General features: G+C 50.6%; 4 protein-coding genes across 4 annotated transcripts; 3 read left to right on the top strand and 1 right to left on the bottom strand.

The window, feature by feature from the left end:
• Positions 1-1,988: 1,988 nt before the first annotated feature.
• On the bottom strand, positions 1,989-2,942 carry ABOM_001803 (uncharacterized protein; the record flags this gene model as incomplete). Its single annotated transcript, XM_022528933.1, has 1 exon — positions 1,989-2,942. The coding sequence occupies one exon, from the start codon at positions 2,940-2,942 to the stop codon at positions 1,989-1,991; it is 954 nt and encodes a 317-aa protein (XP_022393430.1).
• A 3,097-nt stretch (positions 2,943-6,039) lies between these two features.
• On the top strand, positions 6,040-8,371 carry ABOM_001802 (facilitated glucose transporter; the record flags this gene model as incomplete). The annotated part of the gene is made up of 10 exons (XM_022528932.1): positions 6,040-6,171; positions 6,236-6,612; positions 6,668-6,924; positions 6,976-7,356; positions 7,404-7,561; positions 7,616-7,710; positions 7,768-7,901; positions 7,957-8,016; positions 8,072-8,164; positions 8,217-8,371. The coding sequence occupies 10 exons, from the start codon at positions 6,040-6,042 to the stop codon at positions 8,369-8,371; spliced, it is 1,842 nt and encodes a 613-aa protein (XP_022393429.1).
• A 930-nt stretch (positions 8,372-9,301) lies between these two features.
• On the top strand, positions 9,302-10,471 carry ABOM_001801 (glycoside hydrolase family 16 protein; the record flags this gene model as incomplete). The annotated part of the gene is made up of 2 exons (XM_022528931.1): positions 9,302-10,104; positions 10,171-10,471. The coding sequence occupies 2 exons, from the start codon at positions 9,302-9,304 to the stop codon at positions 10,469-10,471; spliced, it is 1,104 nt and encodes a 367-aa protein (XP_022393428.1).
• A 958-nt stretch (positions 10,472-11,429) lies between these two features.
• On the top strand, positions 11,430-11,924 carry ABOM_001800 (uncharacterized protein; the record flags this gene model as incomplete). The annotated part of the gene is made up of 1 exon (XM_022528930.1): positions 11,430-11,924. The coding sequence occupies one exon, from the start codon at positions 11,430-11,432 to the stop codon at positions 11,922-11,924; it is 495 nt and encodes a 164-aa protein (XP_022393427.1).
• Positions 11,925-16,639: the final 4,715 nt, after the last annotated feature.

Below are 16,639 nucleotides of genomic sequence, written 5' to 3'. Positions count from 1 at the left end.
GTCCGGCACTGATCAACATTTAAACTCATGCTGTTCACCGTCTCCGGTGCTCTTGTATATAAGAATGACTGGAGTTGTACGGAGGAAAATGGCGGAAAATATTGATTCTAGATGCGGCTCAAGTGAGTAAACTTTTCCTTTCTTCTGGGCGTTCGTTCATCTATCCATCTGCACACAGATGGCTATTCAACGTAGACACTGTGGGATTAATCTCCAGCGAAACCCTAACAATGCCGCATGATACAGCCACTACCACGTATGCCTCCGGAGTACGCAAGGGTTTCGAAGGTTTATCGACCGACAAATCTCCTTTGATTGGCGGAGAAGGTAGTCTGTAAGATTCGGCTGAAGATTCCACTGGAAACCGCTCATCTTGAAAAATCCTGTGCCCACCAACTATAATATCGATCGATCGATGCCACTCTGTGGCCTGCAGTTCCACCCCGGCCAGAGAGTTTCTGATAAGATCAATACGTACCGCCCTTTTTGGCCCACCTGTATTTTAGTGAGAGGATCACGCTAATCCTTCTCCTAATTCTCCGGCCCTCTTGGATGAAAACCAGTACTCCAACCCTAACATGTTTGATGGCTTCCGTTATTATCGATTAAGACAAAATGTTGGACACAGCGAGATCCATAAATTGATATCAACCAGTCCACTTGACCTGAACATTGAGGATGGTCATCACGCTTGGTAAGAGGTGCTTTAGCAGCCGAGACTCAGTATCGTTAACGCATCCTCCAGCCCTGGGCGGTACATGGTGGCGGATATGATTCGTCTGGTCTTGGCCCAAATGCTCATTCACTATGACTTGGCCATTAAAGATCATGGACCGCGGCCGCGAAACCAAACATCGAAAGCATTTCTATGGCCTAATATGAAGGCAGAGATCATGTTGCGGCTCCGTTGTAGTTAAGTGCTCCTGCTATGCTCGGTGCTAGTTCAGTAAAATTGATTGTGGAGATTCGAAAGTCCATCGGAAACAGGAAACGCTGAATAAGGGCATGTTGATCACGAAACTAAGTGACAGAGTCCAGCAGTCGAGGGTAGGATTGTGAATCTAGATTGCATTTGGTAGTTCTTAGATTGACCACACCAAGTCTCAGGCATTGCCGTCGTACTTTGCAAGATATGATTGTATGACTACTAAACACATACACCGAACTTCGCCAGCCATCAAGGATTTCTGCCCAGAATTTGGGAGAAGAGACCAGCACCTCAATTCAAACTTTAGGAATATTTTGGCCTTTTTCACGGGTCAGTCAAAATGTGAATTAAATTTCGCTTTCGGTATAAGATCTTAGTGGTATCGGTTTAGAAGGGTTTGAAAGGCAGAGATACATAAATGAAATCTACCTGGCAAGGCGAGGAGGTCTGAATACTACTGGATCAGATAAGACTAGACCCATGTGCTATACACCATATATCATAATATCAAGGGAGAAGGGAAAGAAGCAGAGGGAGGAAGACGGCGGCGCCAGAGCTGCGATCTATGACGGGGGTACTAAATGATCACTGAAAGTCAGTGCAATACAGGGAGGTTGCAAAGAAGCCATACTAAAGATTCCAACGGAGCACAGGGAAGTCAGTCACGCTCTAGGGTTCGGCTTTCCAGCCTTTGTAAATGTTCCTCTCTTGCTTTCTCTTTTTTCACCCTTGATAGCTAGAAGTGGGTAGTTTTACCGTCACAGTATTCGGCGTAAGGCTTTTACGCCGGTGACTGGTGGAAATTCCCCAAGGAGGTTACTTGATGGAGAGAGGCCATAGCCAACAATACCCTTATATTGAATAGAAAGCCAGAAAGCCATTAGGGTGGGTTCTGGCACTGAAGATTATATACATCCACTGGCCGTCTTAATTATCCTTGGGTTCAATCCTTCTCTGAGATTCTAGCATTTTTGAATATATCGACATTCTCCCTTTGGTCCTGCGACGCCCGTGTTCAAGATGGACTCAGCAGTCAAACCATACCTGTCGTATCCTTCCTCTATAGTTGGATCCGAACCACCTGCCCACCATACACAGATCCATTCACCGTGCCCCCTCGAGTTGTGACATAGAGGGTCTTGCCATCCTGTGTGATTGACAGCGATGTCGGTCCCACCACCGTCGTATGATCGTCCCCGCCGCCAACAATAATATTTTGCTCGCCATCCAGTGAAACTTGGGCGACGGCAGTATCCGGCTGGGCCAGGTAGGCGACATCAAGATCGTCCAGGACCACGAAATCGTCCCAGTTATATGAATCTGCATCATTCAGCGTCGCAATCACCTCGATGTCACCGGTCTTCTGTCCAGCGTCATCAATGGGTACCCGCGCAAAGATCTCTCTTGCGGTATTCGTAAAGTACATATAACCGCCCACAATCTTCAGCCCGTTCACTCCAATCGGGGTGGATGCATTGGAAGGTGCAGTAAGCAAGGGATCGGTGAAGGCAATTTCTGCGGCCCCGGTGTCTGTGTCGACGCGGAATACAGCCCCGAGCCGTGCGTCCCCGGCCAGGACCACATGCGGATGTGCTGGTAAGGCGGCCATGCCGTTCAACATAATGGCATGGGGCAGCCGAGAGACTACCTGTATACTCGGATTGGTGGGGCTGGCGCTGAAATCCACGGTGTATATCGTCTCGTTGGTGTAGCTGTAGCTGCCTCGAATGCCACCTATGACGGCAAACTTGTCGCTGTCGATCGCGGCAATGCCGCAGAGGGCGGTCGCTCCGGGGAGTGCCGCGACGAGTTCCGCTTGAGGATTGGGCCGGGAGGGGTTGAGGGTGTAGAGACGACCTTGATCGAAGGTGGTGAGAAGAAGGCTGCCATCGGGCCGGAGGGCGCTATTCTCGATCGCAACTGCGGAGGAGAAATTGAATAGTTGTTTTGTTTCAAGCGCTCCGACTAGACCTGCTATGATAGCAGGAATGGCTAGAGGAAAGAAGAAACGCATGGTTCCGCTGGGTAGGAATCAAGGACTGCTGTCACGACTAATCGTTATTCAGTATATCGTGCCCAACACCGCTCATGTTGGAATAAATCCCATCGCCTTCTGCAGATGATGAGGGATCTCGGAGATTATGGCAAGGTCGGCTTCAGCACCCTAATCTGGTAAAGATCTCTCGTCGGAAATAACGCTCTGTCGATCTTGGCATGATCCAGATTGATTGTTAAATGAATCTCCACAATTCCTCATCCTCTCAACCGTCCACCTGGGCAGCACCCCAAGACTGATTGCCCCCGTGCTCAGTCGAAGGATGACATGGCACGGATTAGATAGCTAAACATCGGCAGCGATTGAAAACATTAACACAGTGAGTCATGCTAGGAAGCTGAACTATCGAAATACTTTGTAAAGGTGAGTTGAGCGAGGACGGATATATATACCTCCCAGCAACCGTGGCTGTTAGTACCCGACATATAGACACCGTGCACATCGAATAAAGCATTTCTGATAACACAAGGAAAGTGAGTTTTAAAATGATGGAGGGGCCTTGACATTAAACTAGGCCCTGATGTTGCTTCTCGACTGGAAAACTATGCCTGGCCTGGATTGATACTCTGGATAGTGACCCCTTTGCATGCTTTCGCTGGGTCGATAATTGTCCGGGCAACGAGATGCGAGATCTGATCATCCAGAACGTGACGGCAGCCTGAGGCATGCAGGTCACATGATGTGATCGTGATCGCGATCGCTCACTCAAGCAGGAAGGCGCGCTGTAAGTTCATCGGCACTTCATGAACTCTGCGCATCATCTATTCCTTCGTTGATTACCCAATCTTGGATGAGTATCTCATAGCTCGGAAACTCCAGCGCAATGGCGCAATGGCAATCCACGATATATACAACGAATCTCTTGGCGCCCCCCTCGCTGAGAAGCCCGAAGTAAACTACGGCACCGCACCTCTTGTTAGTGTGCGAGCTTACTAAAGGGCATATTTATCTGACGATACAGGCACCCGGACATGGCAGGTGCCCTGATCAACTACAAAACACTTGATATAGGCATCCACGAAGGCAGGGTTGCCTACATTTGTAGTGCTCCGTTCCACGACTTTTGTCCAATACCTCTAACGCTCGTACGAATAGCAAAAGCCGAATTTCCGAGCGAATGCAAATGCAAGGAAATCTGCGACAGCTACTCGACAGGTGTGAGCGACAAGTGCAACTGGATTATGAGGGATTTCGAGACCTCTTTGCCACCAGTCGAGTCAGCGACGTCTTATCTCATGGCGCGTGGTCCGTACCGCGGCGGGCTAACTTGAGTCGCGACATGGCATTCTGATACGAGATCTCGCCTCTAGCAATCCAAACATACTGTTAGACAGTATTTGGGAAGCCTAGTGCCCGCATATCTGCATGGTGATCGTACGAGACCGCATAAACGATGCAACGATTTTGTCGAGCTCGCTAGCCATTTTGCAAGAAAGAGTAAATGTTGTGTGGGCTAGGCCTGAGTTCAAGAGAAATCAACGCCCCATGACCTGGGGAAAAGCAGGTCTTTCGATGCTATCTTCCCATACGCGAACGAGGGGCCAAACTATTGCTGTCGGATAAAAGGTCCAGACTACCAACAAAGAAAAGAAAAAAAAAATAAGGAGAAAGTACCCGCCGTGGAAGTCATGGCGTCTGGGTCGCTGCGCCCCATTTTTGTTTGTCTAAGGATGATTTGAATTTTTCTATGCTTCACCGGGATGTAGGGACCGGAATTCCTTTTCGCATCGGCCTGACTCACTGTTACAAACGGGAGAGGCAAGGAATCCGGAAGAGGCCTAAGAACGGTGCAAAGGATTAGGATCAAACCAACTCCGTGCATGCCTTGGCTAGTTGTGTTATTATCCACTGCACCCCAGTTTCCTTTGGCTAATTCCGAACTGGCTAAGGCCATTAAGGATACTGATCGGCAAAAGCAAAACTTGGGCAAACAAGGTGTGACCCTCGGCGAAACACCAGGCTGACAGAAGGAATCCAACAAGGGTAGCACTGACGCACCCACTAGTCTCCGACAAGGCGCCCTGTTCGGATCCATGGGTGAGCTTTATAAAGGCTGGTTCCGACAATGATCGGCTTGTCATGCATCAGTCTTCCCATGGGAGACAGTATTCCATAGACAAAGGAAACAGACAAAAGAAAAAGGTTGTCTGAAAGCGTGCCCTGCTCATCACAAAGACCATGGAGAAAAATACCATATCCTTGGCACAATTTTGATTTTTCTGGTAGGTTCGAAAGACTCTTTGGTACTGGCGAGTTCGCGTGGCATTTAGGTTGGCAAACCCAAGTGCAGGAAGGTTGCCAAGCAGCTAATCAAAGTTGCTGAGGCCATCCCGAAGACACCAGTAGAGAACAAAGCCGCGTTGGTGGCTGCGCTAGTCTCCCGCATCAGGGAAATGCCCGGGGAATCGCATTTCTGATTAGTGGAAGGACCGTCTCTCACCTAAGATCAAGAGAGGCATGGTCTGATTCGGGATTGGACCTTTCATAGGCTCCCTCCCCCGGAAGCCACATTGATCACAAAGGTTGCATTCAGGGCGGCTGGTGGCGGCCGGCTGTCGGATTCGGTGCTGCCGCTCGTATCACGATTCCCGTGAGAATCAGAAGGTAGGTTTCCGGCGCTCTAACCATCTCCCGACTGCTAAGAAACAATTTGGTTTGCTTGGAGGGCACTATTGGTAACCAAGACCATGACAAGACATTGCCAGGACACCCCGCAAGTCTTATGTGAGTCTTGATTCTAGGGCTTGTTTTCTTTCACCTCCGCTTTGACCGCCTTCCCGGTGGGTCAAGTTCGCAACCACGCGACCAGTCACCACCCGCAGCGTACCCTAATTTGCTGTCTGGATGACCCGCCGAGCCACGACGCTAGGATCTCTCCCCACGGGGCGCTGGCAGTATCGCGCCATGACCGGTTGCAGGATTTAAAGATTTAAGGTCATCCCCACGGGGGGAGGGAGCTCGTCGACCCCGCGAGATAAAAGCCAGGAAGGAGTCCGGAGGGGACTCATCCACGTCGCATCGCTCTCAAGCTCTACCTGAACCCCCAACAACCACCATGGACGAAAAGACATCCATCGGTGTGACGGCTCACAATGAGACCCTGAATCAGGCCACCAAGCCAGGACTGGCGGACCCCGCTGACCGCCGCGAGTCTTTCGCTCTCAATCTCGTTGAGAACCCGCTGACGGTGAGATTGGCCGCTTGATGATGGCTAGGTCCATCGCTGATGCTGACGTGGTTTCCCCTCACAGCGCAGCTCTCCGGAGCAAGTTGTGCACAATGCCCGAGCGTTTGCCGAGTCGCACCAGATGGCTGAACACGCAGATCTGTTCGGCCGCGCCGCGTTGGTCGCGCGCGACCCCCAGCGCTTCGAGATGATTACCGATCTCAACGAGGAGGAGCGCACCGCCCTCGCCTACGAGCGCGATCATAAATGGCACGGGCCTTTTATGCTCTGGTACTCGATTGCCTTGTGCGCCGTCGGAGCCGCCACCCAAGGATGGGATCAGACGGGATCCAACGGTGCCAACCTGTCTTTTCCGCAGGAATTTGGCCTGACCGGAGAAGGGAGAAATGAATGGATCGTGGGAATTATCAATGCCATCATTTTCTTGACGGCAGGTCTCATGTGAGTGTGTGAGAAAGGATGATACGGTTGGCCTTCTGACTGACCCGGGGCATAGTGGTGCTTTTATCGTTGATCCACTGAACCACTACTTGGGCCGACGCGGCGAGATTTTTGTCACGGCTTGCTGTCTCACGGCCACTCCCATCGGGTCGGCCTTCGCCAAATCATGGCAAGGGCTTTTCGCGGCACGATTCGTCATGGGTATTGGCATCGGTGCAAAGAACGCTACAGTGCCCATCTACTCCGCCGAGATGGCTCCAGCGCGAATTCGAGGTGCCCTCGTCATGTTCTGGCAGCTGTGGGTGGTAGCGGGTAAGTGATTTTCGGTCGCCTGTCTCCCAACATGGCTAATGGTCGCTGCAGGTATTTTCTTGGGCTTCTGCGCCAACGTGATTGTGAAAGACACGGGAGATATCTCTTGGCGTCTCCAACTCGGCTCGGCATTCATCCCATCCTTCATCCTCGGCGCGGGTATATATTTCTGCCCCGAGTCCCCTCGTTGGCTCATGAAACATGGGAAGCTTGCGGCCGGATACCATTCCATGCTGCGCTTGCGAGCTCATCCCATCATTGCTGCCCGGGACTACTATTATTCGTGGATTATCTACGAAGAGGAGCTGAAGGAGGCTCGCGGCGCCGGCTACTTCTCCCGTATGTGGGACTGTTTCGCCGTGCCGCGGATTCGGCGCGCTAACTATGGTGCCTCGACCGTCATGATCGCTCAACAGATGTGCGGCATCAACAGTAAGTCGCCCTTCGGTTGGTCGATGGTTCATCCTAACCCGTGGCAGTCATCTCTTTCTACAGCTCAACGATCTTCGAAAGGGTCGGCTACACCCCTACCCAGGCCTTATACGCGTCTCTCGGCTATGGGGCCATTCAAGTCGTATCCACTATCCCTACTCTCTTTCTCATCGACACCAAAGGTCGACGAACCCTGACATTGGCTGTGAGTGATCCCCACCCTGGTTCAAGGCCATAGCTGACTGTCCTACCCATGAAGACCTTCCCCTTCATGTGCATCTTCTTATTAGCCGGTGGTCTGTCGCTTCTGAAAGACGAAGGTAGCAGAGGGTCTCAAATCGGACCCGTTGTCCTGTACGTTTGTACTCTACGTTTGCCAATGTGAATTTAGGCTAATTATGGCTCGACTAGGTTTGTCTACCTGTTCACGATCTGCTACTCATTGGGTGAAGGGCCCGTCGCTTTCCAGTACTCTGCCGAGGTGTTTCCCACCATTCAACGAGAGCAAGGAATGGCCTGGGCCGTGTGCATCAACAACACCTTTGGTGAGCGTTTCCGGCCTCCACTGTACCGCAGTCCTGCTAACGAAGACATGTGTAGCTGGCATCCTCAGTCTCACCTTCCCTCGAATGCAGACCGTCATGACTCCCACTGGCGCTTGTAAGTGAACATTCCTGGACTCTGCCGATAGGCTATATGCTGACTTTTGCTCCAGTTGGGTTCTATGCTGGACTCAACCTTCTCGCGTGGTTTATGATCTTCTGCTTCGTCCGGGAGACGAAGCAGCTGACGCTGGAGGAGTTGGATCGTAAGTGACCTCTCGCTCGGCTTCCTCTAGCCTTCACTAACCTGTTTTGCAGAGGTCTTCTCGGTCCCAACAAAGGACTTCATTCACCACGAGTTGACCGTGTGGCTTCCTTATTTTATCAAGCGGCACATTTTCCGTCGGAATATCGAGAAGCCACCGCCCATTATCGCGGCAGCGGAAGGATCTGTGGGTATTCGGGCGGCATAATCTTTCTCGGCCACTCGTTGAATGACATATCGTGATGAATCATATGGTAGAGGCAGGGGGGTGGGATCACAGTAATAAAGGAGGATGAAATCTGGCACTTGCCAAAGGAAGTGTGAGCACAGGATACATTAGAGACGGGTAATATGAAAGTCCATTGGTTCGGCCATCTGCATGCGTAGTGTGTTGCCTCTGTAGGGATTTTCTCGTTGCTAGAGATTGTTGGATCTTAACTCCGAGCTCACGGGATTCTCCCGAGTCAGTCGATGTCGCACCTTACCGGAACAGGCTAGACTCGCTTTATCCGAATGCCGACAAGCTTTTGGCCACTAGGCTCAGCTGGGACTAGCGGCGTCGTACGCCTGGATCCACTTGTTTTGTGCCATTGAAATTTGGTGGGTTTCGACCAGGCAGCAGCCCACACAGAAGACTTCCCTCCTCCTTCACAACGAACCGTGGAGAGGAAACAGACATCACAGTTGCGACATGTTGAAAGCATTCTGCTCGCCAGCGACGTGGGGAGGGAACCTCGCCACAATGACCTCTCTCGTCTGTCCGCGCGCCTGAGAGCTTGAAGTCGTGCGAGTTCTCCTATCCCGTTATAAATAGCCTCGTGGGCTCCACGCGTGAAAAGCCGATAGTTCGGCACCCACTAGAGTGTGTCGGAGAAGTGCACGTAGCCTGATTGGCGATGGGTTTCTTCTTTCCCCCCCTTTTGCGGTTCCTCAGGGAATAGTGCGCCGTTACCACGCTTGCCTCCTGGCGTATATCCCCAGCATGGCCGCCTCCTCGTCATACACCATGAACCCTTTCCCCCAACTCCTACTCCGCTGACAGGACTTGCGCCGTACCACTACATCTGGACCAGGCCGTGTTCCCCTATTCACCTACGGACGGGACACCCAGCCGCGCCACAAAGACAGCACCGTTTTCATGCGCCCCTTGCGGTATGTCGGCATCCTGAGTGCCCTGGCCAGGATTGCGATTGCCGACGACCAAACCGAATGCAACCCATTGAACAATACATGTCCCGCCGACCCGGCGTTGGGCACGGAGCACACCTGGTGGTTTAACTCCACACTGGATGAGAAGCTGTGGAATATGACCACCGGGGTCCCGACATATACTTCGGAAGGGGCGGAGTTTTCGATCAAGACCGAAAATGGGTCGACTTTGTTACAGTCCAACTTCTACATTTTCTTCGGGGTCATGGAGGCGCACGTCAAGATGGCTAAGGGCGCCGGCATCATCAGCAGTGTGATTCTCCAGTCGGACGACTTGGACGAGATCGATTGGGAGTGGGTTGGATACAACACCAGTTCGGTGCAATCCGACTTCTTTGGCAAGGGTAATACGACCACGAGTGACCGCGGCGGGTTCCATGCTGTGGCCAACGCCGATACCGAGTTCCACAACTACACCTCGTACTGGGACAAGGACCGCCTGGAATGGTGGATTGATAACGAATTGGTGCGCACGGTCAACTACTCGGAACCCCTGACCGTCTACGGCAAGAACTATCCACAAACCCCCTGTCGAGTCAAAGTAAGCAATTGGCCGGTGGGAATTGCCTCCCAGTCGATTGGAAATATCGAGTGGGGCGGCGGTCTGGTGAACTGGACCAATCTCCCCTTCACAATGACGGTGCAGCGGATTCGCGTCCAGGACTTTCACTCGGGTAAAGAGTATACATATTCGGGACACTCGGGCTCATACGACAGTATCAATGTCGTCAGGTATGATCTCCTTCATGCTTCCTTGTGATAGCCTTGGCGGGCGAAGATGACTGATCGACACTGCAGCGGCAACTCAACCGCCAAAACGGAGATCAACAAGAAGCCGACCAAGACCCTGGCTCAAAAATGGGATGACTTGGGCAAGGCGGCCCATATCGGCGTGTACTGCGGGGCTGCTGCTGCTGGAGTGCTTATCGTGGCCGCATTCGCAATGTGGTGCGTCCGGCAACGTCGAAAAGGTCGCCTCGAGCGCGGCCTCGCCGAAGGTCCGCCGACTACGTCAAAGCCAATCGAGATGGAAGACTACAAGAAACGATGGAGACAAAGCGACTGGGCGCATCGTGGCTATCAAGCCGTGGATCAATAGATTGTGTAGCTCTCGAACGGATTGTATTTCCAACGCTGAAGCAATATAATAGCGACAGTTACTATGTCATACGTACGCCTTTATGAGCATAGAAAGGTGAAGATAGAGCCCTGGTCCTCTCGATTCCTAACAGCCTGGATACGGGATATCACCCGGATCAAAGTCTGACAAGCTTTCTGGTGATCAAGTCCTGTCTTGGTTGGCAGACGGCCAGCGTTGATGCCCCAGAACTCGCGTATGGATTACGAGATGAGGTTTCTTCTTGAGGTAAGTGCCCAGGTAACAACGTCTTGTTTTATATGGAACGTAGTGCTTCTGTACGGTGTTTGGGGAGGTGGAGGCCTGCTCCAAGCACTGTAGCCAAGAATTGCTAGGTACCTTTACGATAACTGGCCTCGTGGGGATTGCCTTCGAGGAGCAGCCGTTGGACGCCAGACCGCAAGTTGCTCTGTATGCCTGAGGTTTGGCTTGACTTATCTGATCGCCTCCAGGTGGACCTTCCCCACATATCCAGCTCATATGGGAGATATTCAAGCCACGAGAAGACTGTTTCAAGGTCTTCGGAGCACATGCCTTGTAGATCGGCAAGATCACTAATCCTAACGCCCCGACACGCGTCGTAAAACCCCCCTGGCGAACGTATCATTGGGGCTTTAATAATCCTCCGGCCCCCAGAGAAACTGGCGAGCAATTTGGGGACTTCCCCGGCGGATCACTAATCCTCGGGTAGGACGAATCCTGATAACAATCCTGCATACCTCGGTGAGTAGCTAATCACTAGAAAGACAAAGCGACACATGTACCGAAACCTCGGGGTTGGCTATAGGAATGACATCGAAAGGGACTTACGGCACTGCAAGGTCGAAAGAGCAAACCTTTTTAAACCCCTTCCTGAACACTGAGTTACGGGACATTGTCATTCCCTACCATTGAACCACGCGATATTCACACAACCACAATGGCACCGATGAACTACCAAGTGTTGATTACCGGAGAGCAGGACACCAAGACTGCTCAGAAACGACGAAATGTCTATCTCCGACCCTTCCTCCTCTTCTGGCTCAATTCTCTTTTTGCGGAGGTCATTTTCTTGGCAGTTGGTATTTTCATCATGACGGGTACTCGAGACCTTCTGTACAAAGTCTTATGGACGCTGGTTTTCTGTCCACTTGGAATGGGCGGCGCGATGGGAGGGCTTATCAACTGCTTCATTGTCGACCACTACTATGGCAAAAAAGCGGCACATTTTACGGGAATTCTGTCGCTCCTGATACTGAGTAGTTGCAACTATCTGTGCTACAATCTCGATCGACATTTCGGCTGGTTCGGCGCGACTGAACATCCACTATGGTTCCACTGGCGTTACCCCATGATTTGGGTGGTTGGGTACTTCAACGGGCTGCTGTTGTTCACCGACCGGGGACAGGAGCGATTGGCTAGGCTTGGGCTTTGAGGTGTCCAGTATTAGGGGACAAGGCGGGCAGGCATTCGTGGTTCTCCTACATGTGGGACTAGGTCACCTTGATTGACTCCCGGCACAGCTTCCTGTCAGGTACGCGTCATCGACGTGAGACTGACTCCCGCAGTTATGGCTAGGATTGGGGATTGGATATACGACTATGCATGCCGTATGTTGTCATCTGATTGTTTTGTAGATGTATATAGATTTTTGTTAAAAGTCTTTATTCTATTTCTGCCGGTCTGCATTTGAGGAGTACGTATAACCTGCTGATAGCCCAACACATTGGATGCCTAGGGGGAGCTTTAGCGTTAGTAGCAGATTTTTATCCTATGTTATTACCACGCAATGATACCGGCTGAGTTGTATCTCCTTGAAATGTAATATGCTTTATAGACTCTCAAAGACCATTGGGAGAATTGTGTGCTAAGCGTCCCATCGATGGCCGGCATGAGGAGATGGGCAGTCTGCCCTCAGTAAATGATTATTGCCATGTCTTCAAAGTATTCCCGGGCCTCGTCTAGGTCCTACAGCCATGGTTAGTGGCTTTCTCCTCACGTCTGTGTTATTGTAACAAGGGAACGGAGGCTTAGAGGAGCAAGGAAGTGCAGCTCCACCGACCAAGACCTTCATTCGATGATCATCAGTTGCCTTCCAGTTGGAAAGCTTGCCCGCATCAAGGAATATGATCGAGAGATAAGCAGGCCGCCACCTACTCTGGCTGAGTCCATGTACCTCGCAGGAAATGCTTGAAAATCACCAATGCAGGCACTATAGGGTCGTTCCATACGGTATCTCTAGTGAGAAAAACCCCTCGTTGCGAGACGACTTTCTATTGTAAAACCGGACTGCACAGTCGTGGCTTCATGAAGCAGTATAGCCTTGTATAATCGACGCCGATTTATTATCGGCCCGCACGCCTTGTAAACTATAATACGCCGCAGCAGATATCAAGGAAGAACATGCAGCTCTCAGACCTATCGTTTCATGGAGGAATCAACGTCAGAGACTACGCTCCCCCACATGTTCATAGTGGAGGGTTGCATATCGCCCCCAAAAGAACCGTGCACGATCCATTCCCCTCATGGAGGATGCAGATCTTCAGCTCTTCACTCTTCACAATGGCTTGACATCTACCAATAACGTTCTCCACAGCGTCGCTTCGGGAAGCGGGTCGTTGGTCGTCTCCACTGTGACAACAGCCGGCAAATCTCAGGTTACGTGGTGACCATTCATTCGTGTTTTTGCTTCGCAGGGGAAAAATGGGTCCCCAAGCCTGGCCGTCAAGGATATTTTAGTAATGAATATGTAGGTTGTTGCATACACTAGCACACTGCCGATCATACTATGACGACGGACCTGGGTCATGGCGTCCAAACAATGCAGGCCTGCCTATCATAGCGTTCGTAGATTGTGAATAACCGTACGCCTAACCAAGGAACTTGCAGGATCGGCAAGCCAGTTTAGGTTGGAAAGTGAATATAAACATCTTTTACCTGGCGCGGTTTGTAGAAGGCACATTATCTCTACGCAGTAGAATAGAAACGAACGAGCATGATGTGTCAAACCTTAATCTGTCGACCAGCCCTCATTGGGGAACGATCATTACAGTATGTGATTGACATGTTGGTCTTGGCCAGCGCCTAGGCAAGTGTCGATCTGAAAACAGTGGATTATGTCTGACGTGCGTGTCTGTATTTCATGTAATTTTCGGTCGAAGCCATTATTGTCCATAGCTTTGCGTTTTCCTGCTTCGCCGGCGCAGCCAGAACGACTGCCATAATGAGGAGAAACAGTGGCGCTGCTCGAGAAAGCTACGGGCTTCAACTAATGTTTACTACTGCTTGCTCACTCTTGGATGGGTACAAACACCATTATGCTATAATTATTCAGGTTGATATGTGTAATAACATGTAATCGAGGTGGCTAATATCCACCCGGTCCTTGAGGGAACGGGAGGGATGTAGTTACTTAGAAAATGAAGGCAGCTGAACTATGAGTGCTTGATGTAGTAGGATATGCGCTGGGATGACCCAATTATGAATCGCAGACCCATGCTTCAGATCTAGACGGGTCGAATGTGACATTTGCTTCTGGTAAAACCGGTTCGATCAAGACCGCCTCTCTATCATTAGTCCTCGCCTCTAGTTGTCAGGGTGAAAGTCCCATCAGTAGTGGGGTTCTGTAGAGTATCTTGATTGTCGAGGCATTTGAGATTCAGGGCTTATCGAGGGGGTAGTAGCTGAACGCCTCAGTAGGAGTTTCCATACATTTGTAGGAACAGGTTTGGCCCATTCCCACTAGTTTTTGAAATACTACAGACTTGTCGCCACGGGACGTACCCTATCATCTATTCATGCTTGGATGTTGCTTGACCTAGAGGGTGTTACTACACCATACAGGTGCTCAGATGTAAATATAGATGTCTGTAAGACCACAATTCGTCACAATGACAGCTAGAGATGTGAAAATTAGTAGGGCATAGCTACCTTCGATTGGAGCCAGGTTTACGCTTCTTCCTTGGTTGACCCCTTCGGATTGAGGTCGGAGCTGCTCACAGGGCAGACTGGGTCTTGGGTGTGGGTTGAGCTATCCAGTAGCGCTTGGTGTCATTGCCAATCGGGCCTGAAGTTTTGATCTACTACTGTAAGCTGGACAAGCAATCAATTAACCTAACCTCGTATATCTAATGTTATACGCCGTGCTTACGTGTCGATCTTCTAATGTCCACCGGGTAAGCTGCGTATACCTGACTACATGATATACTGAATGTTGTCATAGCCCATCGTCCCACCTGCCTTGAAAGCGGGCAGATGCAGTAACCCTAATGAAGTACAGACATGATTTGAGGCAATTTCACAATAGCTGGGACAGCCAAGGAAGGGCCCAAAGCTAGATCTGCAGTCTAAGCCGACAATCAAGAAACTACAATGCCAGCTGAAAGCTCAGTTCCACACGTATGAGGGGAAGAAATCATGAATATCTCCATCCTCAGTGCTTCCCCGCAGTGGCAGGCCAGGTATAAATATAGGTCTTTAAGCTGGATCAGAGTCCCTCATCGACTACCTGAACTACATTCAATCTTCATTATTATCACACTCATCTCTCCAATTCATCCAATTGTTGCTAGGCTTTACGAACCATACCACTGCGATTTTGTCCCCCAGAAGGAAATACCAATCTCCGCACACGTCGTCCCCCATTCGCCTCCCGGAAAATAATCTGATAGAGGTACGTCAAGTATACTCCTCGCACAAGACGTTCGGCTAACAAATTAGACTTATCATCATGAAGCTCTCACTTGTTGCTCTGGCTATGACTGCAGTAACTGCCATGGCGCAGCAGCCAGGAACGGAACCTCCGGTGCAGGCCAGTAGTTGCTGCAGTAACTGTGCTGCACAGTGCGCAGTGGCTTGGCTTAATGGCCCAGCGGCTTATGCGATCTGTGTTGGGGTTTGCTGCGGAGCCGGCTGCAAATAATACGCCTTCCCTATATTGTCCCCAACGGGGCCAGGTGAATCTCCGGGAAGCAGCTTGGTCGACCATGGGAAATAACTGGACGTATGCGATGTGATCTGCTGCGGCCTATGGAAATGTGTACGAAAGGCAGGCACATCGGCAATTCTGCTCGGTTAATGTTTGTACATATGGTGTGGCCTACGCTTCATTGACACAAGTTTGAATTAGAGTCATGTCTTCTACATGTAAATGAATGACTCGGCCACTTATTTGCGTATTCCCAGCTCACGCTATGTAATAGGTAGATGATTTCAGCTTCTCCTCTATGGCATATATTCGTTCGTATCAGGCTCAGAGAGCTGGAATATCCACAATGAAAAGAGGAATCAACTCCTCCCAACGGAGACCATGAAGTGTAGGTCTTTTAGAGAGAAAATTAAGCAGTGAGGCCGCGGGCTTCTGCTCACTTAGTATGAATCCCCGTTGCGTTAGAATATACCCTCCTGCCAGGAAATAGAAAAAGACTGTACGGAATATGAACACGGAGTTATACGGCCGCCCGAACCGGCTTCGGGACAGTTTTATGTATCGGTCACATTTAAGATGCACGCGCGACCATCTGATGACAATAGTTTAGCCAAGGCCAGACGCAGATTCTTATCTGTAATCTCAAATGGCTACTGTCCACCCTGAGTGATCCTCGTGTCAGAATTAGGCTCTAGATGATGCCAGTTACGGAGACACAACGCAATCCTTCAGAATTGCTGCGACATAGTAATGTTTGACAAATATCTACTGGGAGAGGGATGGGATAGAGTGCTGTCAACCAGGCAACTGATTCCGAGATGTCGATATCAGTATATGCTAGGGGCTTTAGACCATGACCTTCAATGAAAATAGTTCCTCGAAAGTTATGCTCCAGACCCAGTCAAGATGTCCTGTATTCTCCCAAACTTGCAATGAGAGTGATGGCCTTCTACCATTCGGGACCACCTGCAACAAGGGATCTCAAAGGAGAACAGGTGATAAACTAGTTTAACATGATACGATGGACACTCGAAGAAATCTGCACTACGTTAACGTTTCTGGGTCTTCTCTGGACATCCCGGGCAAAGCGTATCGTCGTCCCGCCGTAGGGACATGCAAGGCAGCCCTATCTTAAACCAAGAGCGGTGATGTGCTTTGTCGCGGAAGCACCAACCCCTCGTTTGCCAAGCCAAATGTTTTCCTCTGAAGAAAGAGCGGCTGAG

This window comes from Aspergillus bombycis (assembly GCF_001792695.1).
Source record: "Aspergillus bombycis strain NRRL26010 chromosome Unknown contig00007, whole genome shotgun sequence".
In the NCBI taxonomy this organism is placed as follows: Eukaryota; Fungi; Ascomycota; class Eurotiomycetes; order Eurotiales; family Aspergillaceae; genus Aspergillus; species Aspergillus bombycis.
This window is presented reverse-complemented; position numbering and strand designations above follow the sequence as displayed.